The 19,066-nt window shown below is 36.9% G+C and overlaps 1 protein-coding gene across 2 annotated transcripts in view; it reads right to left on the reverse strand.

Moving 5' to 3' along the window:
* Positions 1–19,066, reverse strand: part of LOC108709590 (CUB and sushi domain-containing protein 2) — a 599,445-nt gene that overhangs the window by 172,301 nt on the left and 408,078 nt on the right. The window contains exons 11-13 of one of the 2 annotated variants that reach the window (XM_041584029.1): positions 16,256–16,359; positions 10,439–10,551; positions 1,404–1,586 (exon numbers count right to left, since the gene is read on the reverse strand). The exons of the other annotated variant lie outside the window; for it this stretch is intronic. Coding sequence (XP_041439963.1) covers positions 1,404–1,586; positions 10,439–10,551; positions 16,256–16,359 — 400 coding nt within the window. The remainder of the gene's footprint in view (positions 1–1,403; positions 1,587–10,438; positions 10,552–16,255; positions 16,360–19,066) is intronic. 2 annotated transcript variants of the gene reach the window in all.

Consider the following 19,066-nt stretch of genomic DNA (forward strand, 5'->3'; position numbering starts at 1 on the left):
TTACTGGCAGCTAAGTTTAGTTAACACATGTTTATAAGATGTCGAATTGCAAAAATTTAGAGGGGCCCTAAATTATTAAGATGTGGGTCCTAGTAAATTCTAGATATTCCGCTTCTAGTAATGTTACATAGGAAGGTTTGTGGGAGAATGGATTTGGTATAACATGCGGTAAATTATGTCCCTGCACCTTGCTTCACCACACAGATACAAATGGCCCTATGTGCTGCTAGCTGTGCCAAATGAACCCTGTCACAAATAAAAAATTTGCTGACTCGTGCATGATAGAATATTGTTTTTGGCCTCCTGCAGGCATTATTTGCAAAAACAGCAAGCCCCTTTAATAAAATGTTAATAACAAGCGATTCTATCATCTGTACCTGCAACATGGTACCACCATAGAAAACATAATAGCTTGCTTTGCTGTCTGGCATTCGGCCATATTTGAAAGGTTTCAATGATATTCCTTTGTAAGACTTTGGTTATACATAGTAGCTATTGGTTAGTTACATGCTGTAACATCTTTCACAATCCAGTGTTACTAAGTATACTAATCCGTGTATCGCCGGTGTCACAGCTATTACTATTGTTGGGTCTACATCAGAGATAAGCAACCTGTGGTTGTTCAGCTGTTGTTTACATCAAAATCCTACCTGTCTACGCATAGTAGAGATTGGCACTGTACATTTGTAAATTGCAATTTGGATCACAATACACAGTGCTATCTTTTCTTGCCACACCTGGTACAATAACATAACTCTTACCAGAATGAGATTTATATCTTTGTCTGATATTTTAAAGAGTCAGGAAATCTTTCCTTGTTTCATTATGCATCCTTGTTTTGCATCTGTACAACTAAATTCCTCGAGGCACTATGCAGGGGGCCTCCCTTAAAACACAAAGCAGGCTGTGGCACAGCAGGAGAAATTATGTGCAGAGCCTTGTCAATACTGAGACAGTTAATTCAACTAACAACACGGCACAAGGTACATTAAAAAAAACTGCCTGATTGCTGAAATTCTCTTCCTCTAAATTAAAACATGAATATTTCATGATAAAAAATAAGGTTCTCCTAGAGAGGGAGTAACTCCAGCTGCACCTCTCACTCGTCGAGCTGCTTAAATTACTGCTGAAAATGAAATATGAATGTTATTAGCATGCGATTAGTATTTTCATTTGCATAGCACTCTGAATCCTTATAGCTTTGGAGGGAAGAATGGGGTAAGAGAATGGGTGGCTGCACCCATTCCTAGCTGGTTTTCCATATATATATATATATACACACACATATATATATATATATATATATATATATATATATATATATATATATATATATATATATATATATATATATATATATATATATATATATTTACATGTGCACAGGCTCCTAAGGCACTTACACACACAGCCAGGTTTCCTGGCAGACCACTGGCTGTTCTTTTGGCAGGTGATTGAGGGTTGTCCTACCAGCTCGAAAGCTGGCTGGCACCGGAATAGTAGAGTGTCTCCATGCCGGAATCTGGAGCCTTCTCTTATTCCAAATACTGGTACTCCTGGGTCCCCACAGCTGCCCTGGTCTATTTCTGGAAGACAAAACACAGCAAAACATGGCAAAATAAGACTTAGTTTAAATAAAAGGGACGTGGTATCAGATAATAGGTCAATTTTACCTAGTGTGTTCATTGAGAATTACATATGATAACTCTTCCTAAGAGCCCACATATAGCATATAGAACATGGAGCACTCTTGGGATTTAATTTATGTGCAAAGTTTTAATGGTCTGTGGTACCCTAATTCATTTATCAAGTACAATATAGTCAAACTATTAGGTGCCTATTGCAGTGGAACTAAAATTAACAGTATTTCATTAACCGCAATGACAGTAGCTAAGAATGTTATGGCTTGCCTAGCCAAAAAATAATATGGGACTATAGAGAAGGGGTTATTGCACATAAGTACCGAGGCCCTGGACTCAAGTGCTCACACACAATTCATACGCTTTACTGCTCATTCAGTGGAACTCACAGAAAATATATAGCAGACTACTGGTGTATACATGGTAACCCTGTACATAAAGCCTGCAATATGGCAGGTGGAACTTGTGCCTGCTGTCTGTACATGAGGCCATGTAACCAATTTTTTTTCATAAGTTGTGGACTTGAAACTTGAAAAACACAGCAAGTCCAGTTGATTTGACTTTTTTTCTACAGATACAGTAAAGCATAACCTGGATGACTGAGAATTTTTCAATTATATAAAGCCTCAATAAATAAAATTTACAGGCATAAACATGTAGAGTGATGATAATCACAATAGGTTGAGTGCAGAGGACCTCTTGTATTTGTCTATAAATATTTTGTGGTTACAAACTCATTGCACCCCCACTAAATGTTTTCACAATTATTGGTGAGCACAATCATTTATAATCTATACAGGATCAGTAGCCAGCTCCATATTGTAGCACCCACCCTTTCTAGCTATAGTCAGGTGATCCCACTGGTGCCCAATTAAGGGCAACCCTGTTTGGGAGTTTTAACCTTGAAAGCAAATAAGTTGCAGGTAAAACGTGTAAAAAATGTGTAAAATGTATAATGAAGCAGAAGAATTCTTAATGAATCATATAAACGTTGAGTGTAGGACTGGCCATTCCAGGGATGACTTTGATGTAGTTGGCCAGCTTAAATATCTTACAATATATGGTCAAACAATCCCTGTTTTAGGGAGGCATTTTTGGTAGCTTAAGGCACAATAGGGGGAATGTAATAAAAGTCGGTAACAAAAAAAATATTAGCAATATGAAAAGTTATGCCTCTGTGCAAACAAATTTGCCTTTGTGCGAATTTAATATAGCTTTGCAAACCCAGAAACTTTATAGCGACCACTTCCGACAGTGGAAGAATATTTGTGAATTTTATAGTTAGCACCAGTGCGCAGTGAATGTAATAAAACTTCTTACTGAAAAAGTTGTTACGTTTGCTCCAAAAGATTACGAGACCTTCAATCACTTCTTCAAAGTGGACAATGCGCAATTAAAATTTGAATTGCGCAATAAAAAATCGCAATGTAATAACAGTTTAAGGAAAAGTTTATTACATTGCGAAATTAGACTTTTTATTCTTATTTGTGCTAACTGTTTGCTCTTTGGGACTTCTATTCCATTCACCCAAATGTCCTAATGTCTTATATTGATAATGGGTTGAGTGCAAAGGTCCTTTTTACAGTTATAAAAGAACCAGCAGTAGGGACCCTCATATATTGAAATATTTTGTTTTAAATTCTACCAAATAGCCATAGCCAAATCAGACAATTTTTTCACTTATTGATTTATTTTAGTAATTTATTGATACAAAATGACATTTTTGCACAAAATTTGTCTGAACTAGCAAATATTTAAGAGCAAAGAGAAAAGGAGCTCTGTACTACATGCTCTATAGCAGGCCATAAGGACAGGACTGTCTTGTGTTCATCAGGACTGTGCTCTGAACTTCAAGCCATTTTCTTAATCAAGTTATTTTGGATAGCTGTGCCCCTGGGCCCAAGTGCTTTCAAATGGGCACTAAGGTTGCATCAATAAGTGACCCCTATAGTGTTTTCTGAGAAATACATTACATTATACACTTTATTTTTGTTTAAAGTAATGGGATTTTAAGTGCATTTTAAACCCTGTGTGCCCTCCTCAGGTATGCCTGAAATGGTGAAACTGGTGCAAGGCTACTTAAAATGGAGAGTACCATCTTATAAGAAGCTATTTGCTTGGATAGAACATATGTTGTCAGCTTTAGGCAGCCTGCTACCCGTGCACCCAAAGTATTAAGCAAGAAATTGCAAGCTCTGGTGGGCTAGATGATACTAGATATTAAATATAATTGTGCCAGAATTGTGGCATTCTATTAATCTAAACCTATATGGGATTTTTTTTTATGTTTAGTGGAATATTATCAAATCAGTCCTTGAATATGGAAGGACAAATTGCACTGACCCCAAAACCAAATGAAAAGCCTAAGGTCTAGTTTTCTCTTTCGGCTGATTAAATATGGATAAAACCAGAGATTTACTGATTATCTGGATAGGTAAGGGTCCCATTCACTAATAAGCATACTTCAAGTGGACTGAAATATCTTATATAAAAGATATACTGTACAAAGCATTTTCATTTTTACAGATTAAACATTAACATATTACATCTACTGGTACATCCCAGAAAGGGGAAAATAATGTAATTTGGAGTCCTCAAACAAATCAGGACTCTGGTTTCATAGCAGACATTAGTATAAGAAATTGCTGGATAGTAAAGTGTCCATAAACATATTAGAATTGTCAATCCCGTTATCTGACTTAATTTGCACTAACATGGGGGACATTATAATTGTATTTGGAAGATTACTGAAAAATAAACAGGCTATACTAAAATATTGGTCGGATGATGGGAAAATTGCAATAGGTTCGAAATTTTTGCTGAGAAATTAGCATTTTAATAGGCAGGGGAATACTATTTCAATTACAGATGTGTCCTTTTTATCTCATTGCTAAATGCAAAATGTTCAGAGGAGATGGAGTTAAACACCTGTTTCTGGGTGAAATTTCCTGGAAGGTGGATAATTCCAGAGGTGAGAAAATGCCAATGCTTTTCATATAGCTTGGAGGATGAAATGCTCAGAAATGACAAAATCCATCAACTCTTTTATACTTCCCAATCTCATATATAGAAATCATCTGACTATTGTATTAGGTCTTCAAACTAACTACTGGTAAGCATCATGAATTATTCACTAAATATCTGTGTATGAATTTTCCAGTGCTGCAAGGCAGTCCGACTTGCAGCCCTCCAGCTGTTCCTGATATTACAATCCCCCAACATTCATAATTCAGCAGCAGCTGGGGGCTACAGATTGGACAAGCCTGTATATTAACCTTTTAAATTCTGCTGGTAGGACCAATCCAAAAAATCTGTGAAACCTCTGGGGAGAGGAAGTAATGTATAACAAGCAGAGTTGTCTCTCACATATATGAAGAATTGGCATTTCCTTCACGGAATATGATACCTTCTTTTAGAACAATGGGTAAATGCAAAGGTGGTTTTATTATAAGAAAATAACGATTGGCATTTGAAACGAGTAGTCATAATAAGAATGTCATGTTTTCTAGCACAATTTAACTGGTATAAAAATTAAATGGGTTGTAGCATAAAACAAAAAAAGCTTTAAACTACACTTTCAGTTAAAAATTAATTTGACCCAAATACAAGTTAATGAAGCACATGCATCTGCTCTCTTACCAGATCCCTTTGATTTAATCAAAACCCCATGCATTATAACTCTGGGTCGAGACCCAGTCCTAATAGTGTCATAGTAGTAGTTGCCATTGGTCCCTGAACTGTGAAATTTATTCAGCAAATCATAAGTTGTTATGGGTTACTAGACTTTGTGCAAACAACGTGACATATATTAAATTGCCCCCTTGTTGGCAAATTAGATGAAAACAGTCTGTAGCATGATGCCCTAGAAAACGATGCCCTGATAAAGAGATACCATTCCTGATGCCTTCCACAAATAATAAACTAGGTGCTAGCAAGTCTCTTGGGATTCAACGGAGGTTATGTAATAAAAGGTACTACGTTTGCCCAGGAGCAGAAACCCATAGCAATCAATCAGCAGGTTTCATTTACTGGTCATCTGTTTAAAAACAAATGTCTTATTGGTTGCTAGAGGTTACTGCTCCTGGGCAAATAGAGTATACTGCATATTCACACAAAGATTTAGCATCCTGCTGCAAACCAAGAGAATAAAAAGCACATTAATAACAGTGTCATTTGGATTCCGTACAGGAATCTTCGTCTCCCTGACGAAGATTCCTGTATGGAATCGAAACGTTGGTTCACCAATAAACCTCCACTTAATTGGACTTTTTTTGTTTCAAGCTGCTATTTTGGCGTGCTGTCATCGGTGGGATTATATATAAAAAGTGAGAAAGGCTGAGGAGTCAGCTGAAACATCAATCTGCTGCTATTTTACTAAATACATTCTGTTTAATTATTAAGACCTGAGTAGTGCTTATCCCCTTTTTGCGATTGTAAGGAGATGTTTGTTGATCGTGCACCCAGGCAACTTATTGCATCTTATCGAGAGTGCCGGCTCCACATGGCTTTGTTTATATATATATATATATATATATATATATATATATATATATATATATATATATATATATATATATACAAATGTATATCTATATACAGTGCCGATTCTGGGGCTGCTGCCCAGATGCCGCCTCTCCCGCTCCGCGTTAAAAAAATCAGCGTCGGAGCGGGTCAAATGGGGGCAGTAGAGCTAGTTCATTGAGTGCAATGGCATTCTCTGCACTAGCGGAGCGGAATTTCCGGGTTAAAACCCGGAAATTCGGCTCTTAAATTTACAAGAGGCGGCTTTTTGCACATTAGTTCAGTATTAAATTGGAAGAAGCCAGTTTTTTAACTGGAAAAATGTAGTATACACTATAAACCACGTCCCCTCTTAACACTGCTCCCTCTCCTGCAATACAATACCAAAGACTTTCACACTATTTATAATACTAATTTCAACCTGTGTTTTTAAGTAAGTATAGATCAAATTTTATACACTTGACCTTCTCTTATTCTGTCATAAGAAAACTGTTTTCCATATGTGATATAAAAGTGCTATGTGATATATTTTGCAGCCTCTTGAATAAACATTTGATGCAAGGAGTGTTATTATCATTTCCACTGGAAGGCAAGCCAAGTAGATGCTGTACTGACACCAGCTAAACTAGGTGTACAGACGGTAGACCCCCAAAGACTAAATATATAGGCATATTATATGTTCAAATAATATTAACTAAAGAGGTAATATTTTCAGATTTCAATTGCAGTTTCTTGATTGCATTTTCCCATTCCACCCCAACTTGGCCATTTGTCACAATGTTCACAAGGTGGTGCTGCAATTAGAAGCTATTCTTTCCCCAGGTGCTATTTCTGGCAATTTTTCTTCACACAATAGTGTACAATGCATAAAGTGACCAATTGTTGCTTCTGCCTATAACTGGAAAATGTATGTCTAGGTTTTCCTAGGAGAAAAATAAGAGAAGAAAATAATATATATTTTGAACTCTACAACACTGTGGGATATTTTGGTATTTTAGTTAATAATAATATTAACAGTACTGGATTTAAAAAGGAAAGTATTAAAATAATCTGATGTTTGTACAGCAGTTGGGGACTAGGTAGAATGAATAGATCATGGGATTTTTACCATAGGTTATCCTAAATGCAAATCCTGCATGTTAACTCAAGCAAATAGACCCACATCCAGCTCTATCCTCTCTGGCATGAAATGAGTTTATAGCACAGAGTCTGCATTATATTCACCCTGTGCATTAGTTTGCACTCCATTAAACTGCTCTGTTAGCAGAGTTCAACACCAGCCGTCAGCAGGGCGAAATTGCAATCCTGGGGAGCGGAGGAGTGGTGAGAACGCATTAGCCAGAACTGCCCTTTAAATATTCAGCAAACATCCATTAGGCAGGTTAGGCATTCAGGCTCAGAGCACCCCTTGCTAGGATGTGTAGAGTAAATAGGATTATTAGTGGTTTCAAAAATGTTATTTTTTCATTGGGTGTCACCTTTAAAGAGAAACTCGTTGTTGCAATACCCTCATAATTATAAACTTCCTAGACCTGCTTCAGCCTACATTTCTACTTACACTCACCATTGGCAACCCAAGCATTCTTAAAGGGGAACTCCACAAAAACATACCTTTAGCTTTTTGAAAAGTAAATATAATTTCAAGCAACTTTGCAATATACATCAATTAAAAAAATATGCAGACTTTTTATGATTTTTAATGGTTTCTGACAGTCACCTAAGCCTAGCCACCTTGTCTTCTGCTGATCTCTCTGACTACTTTACTGAGCTGGCTGACTACTGTTACTTTGTATCAACAGCCAGCAGTCCTTAGCCTGCATTCTCCAAACCCCACAATTCCCTGCACATGTGATTACAATAAAGAACGGAACATCATAGTTGAATGCATTGGGGTTATGTTAGTTCCTGCATACTGTCTGTAAGCCGTGGAGAAGTTGCTACAATTTGTAAAATTAGTGTTTTAGTCCCTTCTTCCCTGCCAGGATTTCAAATGATGCAGAAAGAGAAGAACTGTTAAACAGCTGGATTGCAGCAGAGTAAATGGCATTTATTCATACTTTTTAAAGAAACAGGTAACGGTGATGGGTATATTAAGGGTTTCTGTGTTATGTAAGCCAGAGTTCACCTTTAAAAAAAACATTTGTTATGTCAAGCAGTCATAACTCTTCATCTTCCCATATTGCAAATTGCCAGATGACAGATGTTTGCTGTATTTCTAGGCTGGGCTTCAAATAATTACTATTTTACCGTATTTCTGGGTAATCTTTTACATTTTTTTCATCTCCTTTTTAAACTTGCAAGATTCCATCTGCTACTGCTTGTCATAATAAATGTTGATCAGAAGTTAACATTCTCCCATTTTGTACAAGAGAGACAAGACACAAATTATAAGGGGATAAAGAAGAAATGTCTCCCCGCTTTTGAATAAAGCAGAGAGAAAGAAAGTCCATTTCCTGACATGCCATGAAATAAGAGACAGACCCTAATTATCAGCATCTTTTATATTTGTTTTATATCCAAGATTAAAAGAACATCTGAGGAATTAAATTCTAAGCCTGGGAAATGCCACTGGTTCACCCCCTCCCTACAATCTGGTTATAGGAGATTAGTAACTCAAACTACAAAAAAAAACATCTAATACAACCTAAGCAATGCAGACAGCCACCAAAGCTGGACCAATTAGGGTTGCCTTTGCACGTTCCAAGACAGAAATAGAGTTAAGCGAGAGCAGTATTAATCCTGACTGGACTAAATGATTTTTTTTTTAAATAAATTAAGATACAATTCCTGAAAGGATTAAGCATTTCTCAGGCCAATAAAAATTAATATTTAAACTACAGAAAATGAAAGCTACCTGTATCCTAGTTACTAGGTCCCTGTCTCTTTAAAGGAAAACTATACCCCCAAAATGAATACTTAATACTTTTGACAGTGTCCTGTGAACACTTAGGGCAGGGGTCCCCAACCTTTTTCCACCCGTGAGCAACATTCAGATGTAAAATTAGTTGGGGAGCAACACAAGCATGAAAAATGTTCCTGGGAAGTGCCAAATAAGGGTTGTGATTGACTATTAGTAGCGCCTATGTGGACTGGTAGCCTACAGGAGCCTCTGTTTGGTTGAACACCTGGTTTTTATGCAGCCAAAAATTGCCTCCAAGCCTGGAATTCAAAAATAAGCACCTGCTTTGAGCCACTGAGAGCAACATCCAAGGGGTTGGGGAGCAACATGTTGCTCACGAGCTACTGGTTGGGGATCACTGACTTAGGGGCACATTTACTGAGCTTGAGTCAAGGATTCGAAGTAAAAAAAAATTGAATTTCGAAGGTTTTTTTGGGTACTTCGACCATCGAATGGCTACTTCGACCTTTGACTACGACTTTGACTTTCAATCGAATGTTTCGAACTAAAAATCGTTCGACTATTCGACCAATCGATAGTCGAAGTGCTGTCTCTTTAAAAAAAACTTAGACTACCTACTTCGGCACTTTAAACCTACCGAGCTATAATGTTAGCCTATGGGGACCTTCCCCATAAGCTTTCTAACCTTTTCTTGATCGAAGGAAAATCGTTCGATTGATGGATTAAAATCCTTCGAATCTTCGAAGGATTTAATCGTTCGATCTAACGATTTTTCCTTCGATCCTTCGATCAAAGTATTTGCGGAAAATCCATCGACTTCGGTATTCGAAGTCGAAGGCTTTTACTTCGATGGTCGAATATAGAGGGTTAATTAACCCTCGATATTCAACCCCTAGTAAATGTGCCCCCACAGATCATAATTTGTTGTTCCAGGCAGCTAATCAGTTGCATGTGATACTGGGAAGTTATTGCTAATGCCAGCCAAGTAGAGACCGGTGCTCCGCCTCTGGCTTCAATTGAGATTTGAAATTGACCAGACTGAGAATATGCCACTGAGTGGACTTGGTTATACAGTATATCCCAAACATCAGAAGTTAACAACTTTTCAGAAATTAGGGAAACACTTTTTCTCTTTAAGACAATAACGTCCACATGGCATCATCTAAAATAAAGACTATAAAAAGCAAATGTGGACAATGGCAAAAACAATGCAGAGTCTTGGTCAGAGATATTTTCTTCACAGGTGGCCATAGAAGTCTAGTAAACACTACAGTTATCTACTGACTTGGTAATGACTAAGGATAAGCTTGATGTTAAATTGATGTTAATGGGTAAATGATGCCTAATTAAGTGCTTGCTTTTTCTAGAGGGCCAGTCATTCCCATTGATAACATGCATCTGAAAGATATTTTCTTACCTCCATAGGAAGCCTTGAAGCCTAGGTTACTGCCAGAAGCATCAGACTTGAAGAGCAGCCACATCTGGTGATTGGAGCTGACTATAAGGTCAGGAACACTGGACCCTGTCAGACTGCGATAACATTTGTTGGGAAGCAAAAAAATAAAATGTTAGCTAAGTTTAATACAGGTTTGGCCAAATGTCCAAGTTCGACAAATTAACATACAGTATGACAAGATGTAGATTATCAATATTTGCAGGGCTATAATTTGCCTATATCCCTGGCCAGCCTAAGAAACTATGCTCTACCAAGGAAATCTTCTATCTACTAAAAAAAGCTCTAGTTCTCCAAGGATGTTAATGGGGCAGGAAATTTTGTTCTGATATGTATTCCTTTTTTTCAGTTCAGTTGTTTTCAGATTATTCACCAGAAATAAAAAATTATTTTCAGTTGTTTTATTTTTTCCCCAGAATTAAAGTTTGTGCCTCTGGTGTTTGACTGGCAGCTCAGTAATCCAGGTGCAGATTCTGAACAGTTACAATTTGCTACATTAGCTGATACATTTCTCAGCAGCATCTGTGGTATGTTAGCAACTATTGTATCAATCACTATTGTATTACAGTTGCCTAATGAAACTCAGGCTCAACAGGATCAAGGATAAGAAATATATTAAATTATGTATACATTTAAAACAGTTTACAAGCCGGAGCCCCCCCCCCCCGAGTTGCTTTAGAAAGGAAAAATGAAATTTAAACTTCAATATAAGAAAAAATTGTCACAAATAGAAAATAAAAAGTGATTGAAAAAAAGTCTGGTGAGCTATCTGAAACCAAGTGAAATGAAAAAAACCTTTAATATAACATACAAATAGAAAATAGTTTAATGGTGAATTCCTCTCAATACAGTGTACCTCCACACATCATCTTTTTTATACAGTAGGGAATGGTCTCCTCTGCAATATATATAAGATATATTAAACCACATCATTACAGTTTCATATGCCATGCTTTGATTGATTTTATTATTATTTTTATTTTTTGCTTGTCCTGGGAAACATATTTCAGGTACAGGTGACTAATATTCTGCCTCCACCTAATCAATAAATAAGAATTCCCATGACTATTTTTTGTCACACATCTCATTTTACTATTGTAGTTAACAGCACATTTATATTGAATTTTCAGGACCAACAATTACACATTAAACTATGTTTCAACCTTGACATCAATTTATTAAATTTAAAATTTTTAAGGACTAAAATATAACATTTATTTAGCAACTATCTATTTTTAATAAAACCTGTTTAGGTCAATTATCAAGTTTAAAATGTGCCATGTTGTTAACAACTTACCCAAACAAAATTAGTGTAATGTAACATCAAAATTCAGTGCTTCTCCAGCTGTAATGGTAACCAAATTTGGGAGAGCAAATTTACATTTCTGGTGATGTATTCCTTTAATACATTTAGACTGTATGCTCTACGGGGCAGGGACCTCCTTTCCACTATGGGGTATATTTATCAAAGAGTGAAGTTAGAGATCACAACATACCGCTATACCTTTCTTCATTCATTTCTATGGAATTTTTAAAGGCATATTTATCAAAGGGTGAAAGTGAAAGTTCACCTTTTGATAAAAATGCCTTTAAAAATCCTATAGAAATGAATGGGGAGAGGCGGTATTTCACGCTAGTGGACTGTGGCGATCTCTAACTTCAATCTTTCATAAATATACCACTATGTCTATTACCACATAGCACTTAAAGGGGAATGAAAGTCTAAAATAGAATAAGGCTAGAAATGCTGTATTTTGTATACTAAACATAAACTTACTGCACCGCAAGCCTAATCAAACAAAGGATTTATGCTTTCAAAGTTGGCCACAGGGGGTCACCATCTTGTAACTTTGTTAAACATCTTTGCAAGACCAAGACTGTGCACATGCTCAGTGTGGTCTGGGCTGATTAGGGATAGTCATAAATGATCAAAACAGTACAAGTCAAATAATATCTGCCAGAAGCAGATAGAGCAAGACTGATTAATAATCAGAATATGCAGACTAGATTGGGTCCTGTGTTGTTATGTAATCTAATGTGGATTTTATAGTTATTGTATTGTTTAATACAAACATTCTCCAAATCTGCATAACCAGTGGCTGCAGCAAAATAATCCTCTAAATAGAATCCCAGTTTATCTATTTAAATCTAGCTCCATGATCTTTGTCCCTGCAGCTGGAGAAACAGTAAAGGGGATGTAAAGGCAAAAATAAAATCCAATACAAATCTCTGCACAGTCGCTGACTGCTCTACAGGGATAAAAAAAAAGCTGAGTTCTGCATGGCTGGGAAGTAAGGCGGGGGCTCCCCCTGCTGTTCATAAGTATGATTGTTTCCCTGCAGAGCATTTAGGGACCGTCTGACAATTCCTATCCACAACAGTATATGAAGGGAGAATTTCACTGCATACAGTCAGGTTTCATATAAAAACAGTACACATTTTTTAATTAAACTATATTGGTGATAGGATTCTTTTCCATTAAAGAAAGAAAAGATGGGATTTTAATTTATTTGCCTTTACATGCCCTTTAAAGGAACAGTTCAATGTAAAAATAAAAACTGGGTAAATAGATAGGCTGTGCAAAATAAAAAAATGTTTCTAATATAGTTATGTAATCCTTTCGACACCCCTTTGTTGGTGTTACACTCCACGTGTGACGCTTACCTGATGGCACAGGACAAACCTGAGCCACTCCACAGTGGTATTGTTCAGTTAATTTGCAATTGATCCTTAGCATGCAGCTCAGATTCAAAAGCAACAGTTATGACCCTTGTGGCCCCCCATCAAGTCACTGATTGGTTACTGACTGGTAACCAATCAGCGGAAAGCAAGAGAGCTGCAAAGCAGGAAGTAGTGTTCTGGCAATTATGTAAGACACCCAGTCACTCCAGCATTTATACATTACATTTTTGCCTAACTAACTATATTAGAAACATTTTTTATTTTGCACTGCCTATTTGCCTAATTTTTATACTGAACAATTCCTTTAAGCTCTTTGTCCTGATATGAAATTTGTGTATATGTATTATGTGATTTGTCTTCCCTGTGTATACCTTTATATATATTGTACTTTTATGCATTGTACAGCGCTGCAGCTCCTTAACAGCGCTTTACAAATAAATGATACACTCATATATTATTTAATTTTAGGTTCTGAATAAAACACCAGTGTTAACAAGTTCTTCATGTTTCTATTGCTTGGGAGGACTCAGGCTAAATGTCAGATAGAGAACTTCTTCGAGTGAAGGTCTGTTTGCAATCTTTCACTGTTCTTTATTTATTTCTGTGGGGTTTTATGGGCATAATTATCAGTAAGTGAAAGTTGCAAAATAAGCCCATAAAACAAATAAACAGGGCTTGATAAAGGGTCCTGCGAGGCCCGAAACGTTGCCATTTAGTTGTCTGTTCAAAATTATAAGTCAATAAATTCACTTTTCTAAACAATCATTTATTCTACAGTGTGCTGCAGTGTATTGGACTATTACATTGAATTTGGGACCAGTGGCAGGGTGGATTTAACACTGTTCAAGCACCTGGTCCTAAGGGACTCATCACGCAAGGTCAGAGCACTCCATTATTGTGTGGCATAAAATAAACAAAGTGAATTTTACTCTGGTGTAGTGTGGCAAGTTCTGTTTTCACACTTAATATATATGCACCTGAGTGACCATTGGTCAGTTTGATGTTTGGGGTAAAAACTTATACCCCAATAGATATTTTTGAAACTATGACTAAACCTGATAAACAATTGTTTTCCTATATAGATATCCATGTTATGAACTAAGAGGGACCCTAAATAACAGCTGGACCTAATAAGTGGGCTTAAAATGATAGCCAATACTGTATAAAAAAATCATTAAATAATACACAGTAAAGGCCATATGACGAAGCCCTTGTTGCGAACAAATAAGCCCTCAAAACTATGTTTGTGTAAACAGAAAAATAGATGTCAGTCAGGTGTTTGCTTTTAGGCTGTCCAATATGGAGATTTGATCCACGGACATTAGGGTGCCCATTTACTAAGGGTCGAAGTAATTTTTGGGAACTTCGACCATCGAATAGGCCAAAATTTGTCTCGAATTGAAAATCGAAGTACCGTCTCTTTAAAAAACTTTGACTTCTACACTTTGCCACCTTAAACCTGCCGATTTGCTGTTTAGCCTATGGGGGACCTCCTATAAACTTTGGCTAAGTTTTGAGTAGTCAAAGTATTTTTTTGTAAAATCATTCGAAATGATCAATTTGAATGATTTAATTTTTCGATCAAAAAAATACTTTGACTATCGAAGTTTTATAACTTCGAAATTCGACCCTTAGTAAATGGGCCCCTAGCACTTTGCTCCAAGGACTTTAATTTCCAAGGAAATTAAGAATACATATATTCATAGACACATAGAAGTCATATATTGTTGGTGACCCATATATTAAACTGGAGTAGAGTTAAGGGTATTGCAATGATTTACTCTGTTTACCTGCCCAGCTGGCCACCTACATGGGTTAAGTTCATCCATTTTTGGGCCCATAAATAGTGATTGTTATACCAACACAGTAAAGATCAGGATGTAAAGTAACTGCTAGATAAACAATTGTGTGTACAATAGGCTTCAGATAATCTTTGCTAATGCAAAAGTTGGTTGAAGATTTGGTCTAAAAGTTATTCTAATTTATTTGCACAATTTTACTTGAAGATACTTTTAGAGCACTTAATACTGATTCTTGCAGAGGATTTTATTAAGAGCTAATAAAGAAAAGTTAAATGAATATGTTTAAAAGTACTTGGTAACTTACAAGGAAATAGACTTTTTGGAAAATGAAGGAAACATAAAGAGTGTTCAGAGACTTTTAGAGAGAATCTGGGTTTCCAAGGTGTGATCTACTAGTAATACAGCCTCAGGGGCTGCCTTCTGCTAGATACATTGTCAATGTAAAATTTATTGGACAGCCATAATGATGGCATCTCCCACTATAACAACAATAATAATATAATGCAATCATCAGCAGAGTTTTATATTATATGAAATGTCGGGGATTTGTTGTAGTTGGAATGTCTGGATTTAAAATGGCCCCTAATGCATCATTTTGGACCTCTAAGAAAGGGACAGTATATACATTTTTCTTATTTCTTTAGAACATCTGCTTTTTGCACATTACAAAACTAGATATATTAAGTAAATTAAAATCACTATTTAAATTTAAAAAAAAAAAGGAATAGTAAAATATTTTATTTATGCTAATTCATAACCACAGAATAGCATGAGATAGTTAGTATGTGCAGTGTCGGACTGGCCCGGCGGGATACCGGGAAAAAACCCGGTGGGCCCCGACCCTTGTGGGCCCCCGCCGGGCCAGAACCCTTCTCCCGATATTTCCAATCGCTAAATTTTTTTTTGTTTCCGGCGATGCGCAGCGCCGCCTGCACATGCGCGCCAAACGGCGTTGCTGCGCATGTGCGCCGAACGGCGTTGTTGTTGCGCATGCGCGCCGAACGGCACTGTTGGGCATGCGCGCCGAACGGCGCTGTTGGGCATGCGCGCCGAACGGCTGGGCCGACAGGTTTTAGTAGGGGGGCGGGGGTCGGCGGTGGGCCCCGGGCCTCCCAGTCTGACCCTGAGTATGTGAACATTGTTTCTGTTGTTCTAACTATTTCGTGACAAAGGTACAGGTATAAGATACCTTTTTAAACATTAACCAATGCAAAGGGCCCTGTGAGAAACTTCCTGGTATTGGCATCAAGATGCTATCATAGACAATAGCAGCCACAACACTTTGTTCAACACTTACACATAGAGAACAGACTTCTGGTCCCCGACCTTCCCACCATCTCCCACCGTTAGAGTGTCGTAGCCTCTCTCTAACTCAAACTCTTCAAATGTTAGCTTGATGACCTGTGGGAATAAAGAGTGTACACACCTAGGAAAGACTGCATGACCAATAGCGACCAATAAACAGGGGTTGGGTCAATTCAAAAATAAACTTTAGAATAGTGCCATTCATAGCAGTTGGTACCATTATTATTACCATTATCACAATTATTAAGTCCACTAAATACTAAATAAGCCTTTATGGCTCATAAAAATGTTTTCTTGCAGGGCACAGTTAATAAACTGGCACACACAGATCTGTTACCATTTTCAACACAAACTTCTTTGACCTCTATTGCTGATACATTTAAATGGTAATAAAAAGTTTAATTCTTATTTTTTGATATTCCCAAATGGAGGGAGAAATATGAGATGACCTCAAACATCCCAAACAGTTAATTGAAGAAAAACATAGCAAGAATGTTGGGGTCTTGGTACAAGAAGACATAACTGACAAATGAAAGTGTTTTTGCAGATGTATTTGTTACAGTTTCATAAACTAGCCTTTAAAAATGAAATGGCAAAATAATCAAAGCATTGTTTTTAAAACTTTGGTAGTGATAATGTACTTTTTTAGGTAATGTGTATATTTTTAAGCAGTAATTATCTGAGTATATTTTATGTGAGAATTTGCACCTTGCTTAGCTCAGTTAATTCTTTCTCCATAATCCTCAAAGGGTTATTTAGTCCGGTATAGTCACTGCAATAAAAAATTGTGTGTACAATATGTTTTCTATAGTCCTTGCTAAGAAACAATACAAGTTCAAAAGTTTGTCGAAGCTTGTTATTCGTTCCCTTTTCTTTGCCCATCTGATTTGGTCTATAAGTTATCTCAATTTATTTATTATTTGTATTCAGTACATAGATTGTAGTTCTATGAGGGTTAGAACTTGGACATTGCTACTTTACTTTCTCCTTAGTCCTCAAATGAATAGTATCCTTCATAGTATAATTCATTTGTAGTTGAAAATAAGTAACACGCCACTTTTGCAATTTCTGAGGTATTATGCCTCCCACAGTTTAAAGCTAAAATTATTTTTATTACCTTAGTACAGATTTCTATTTCTGAAATTATATATTTTTTTAAATTAAATTTTGGCAGTCGGCTTAAGTTATGCCCTTCATTGTCTTCCAGTTTTAGAAACCCTTAAATAACAATGACAAAACTATGTCTATTTTGTTTTACAAATACTGTGGTAACTAAACTAAGAAGAAAGTTCATTTACTAATGTTGGCAATTGTAGCCTTTTTTTTAATCCCTATCTCACGCTTAAAGCCTTAAGTACAGTGTAAAATAACAACCACCTTTACCTGAACATCCCACGGGAAGCAATGAAATGTGAAAGGTTCTAAACCTTCAGGTCTCTATATTGTACAGAAGCCAGATAGGTTAGAGTTGCTTTATGAAAATGGATCATATAACTTTTATTCATGCTATGGGCATGCTTTGTATTTACTAGTCACAATACCATCTCTCTTATGCAAACCCAATAGATACCAACAGGTCATTTTTTTTTATTGAAAGTATCAATGAGCATTTTTCATAATATGTGCTACTTCTGCATTCTTATTTTCTGTTCTACTCTTTGTTAGGGTTAAAGTGAACCAGTGCTGTATGCAGTTCAGACTCCCCCAAAAGGGACTGTCTATGGTATCTTACAGCAGTCTCTCTGACAATTGCCAGTCTGGGTCTTATTATGTGTGATACAAGAGGTGAATTGTGCATTTGGAGAGGAGAGAATAGACACGAGGAGAGGATGTGAAAGAGGAGCAGGGATTAAGACAACAGATGAGGTGTATAGGGAAAAGTAGACAAAAAAAGAAGAAATGGGGAGGGGAAGATCAGTGATAAATGGCAAGTAAGAATATGGGGAAAAGTAGCCAAAAAAAAAGAAGAAATGGGGGAAGAACGATAAATGGCTTTTTAAGAAAGAGATCAATTATAAAAAAAACAATGAGAAAGGGACATTGAAGAAAAGGCATAGGGGCAGATTCACAGGGCGAAGTGGCCAATGCTAGCGTCAGTTCGGCAGAAATCAGATCTTCAGGGACATTGCCAATTTACTAACAGGCATAGAGGACAATTTGCTAGCGAGACAGTCGCTACTATATGTCCACACCCAATTGCCATGCGACTGGCAAACGGTCGTTACACAGATTCACTAAGATGCAAATTTTACTGAACATTATATGCCACAGTTTATATCGCCACCTCAGACCAGGCGAACTGATAAAACAAACAACATCTTCCTCAATCTTATGTCAGTGACATCATATCCTGTATGTCGTTAATTCATGACTTGCGTATGACTCGATGTCAGCCCCAACCCCTTTACCCCAGTAAATCACAACTACAACATTTTTTGTGCAAAAGGCCGCAGCTTGCTTTATTGCATAACCTTACCAAGCTTAGGGAAGATATCCACCAAACAGACCAACATTATTAATAGTATTATTATAACTATGAATAACATGTTGACATGTGTAACACTACCAGTTAAGGCTGCATATAACAGTTAACAGTAGCTTACAATAAATTATCCGTACGCCTCTTAACTAACTCATTCTCCAGCCTAAGGCAAGCCTCCGTCACCTACTTCCTTGCCTACTGTGCCTCCTTGCCCCTAAGCCTAGCCCCAGGCCAATCTCACCATAACACTACAGCCCCCCTTTAGCTACCCAGTAGGGCAGCCCCACTACACCAAAGCTGCAACGTTATCTCCCAACCCTA

The sequence above is a fragment of the Xenopus laevis genome, chromosome 2S, assembly GCF_017654675.1.
Source record: "Xenopus laevis strain J_2021 chromosome 2S, Xenopus_laevis_v10.1, whole genome shotgun sequence".
NCBI lineage: Eukaryota > Metazoa > Chordata > Amphibia > Anura > Pipidae > Xenopus > Xenopus laevis.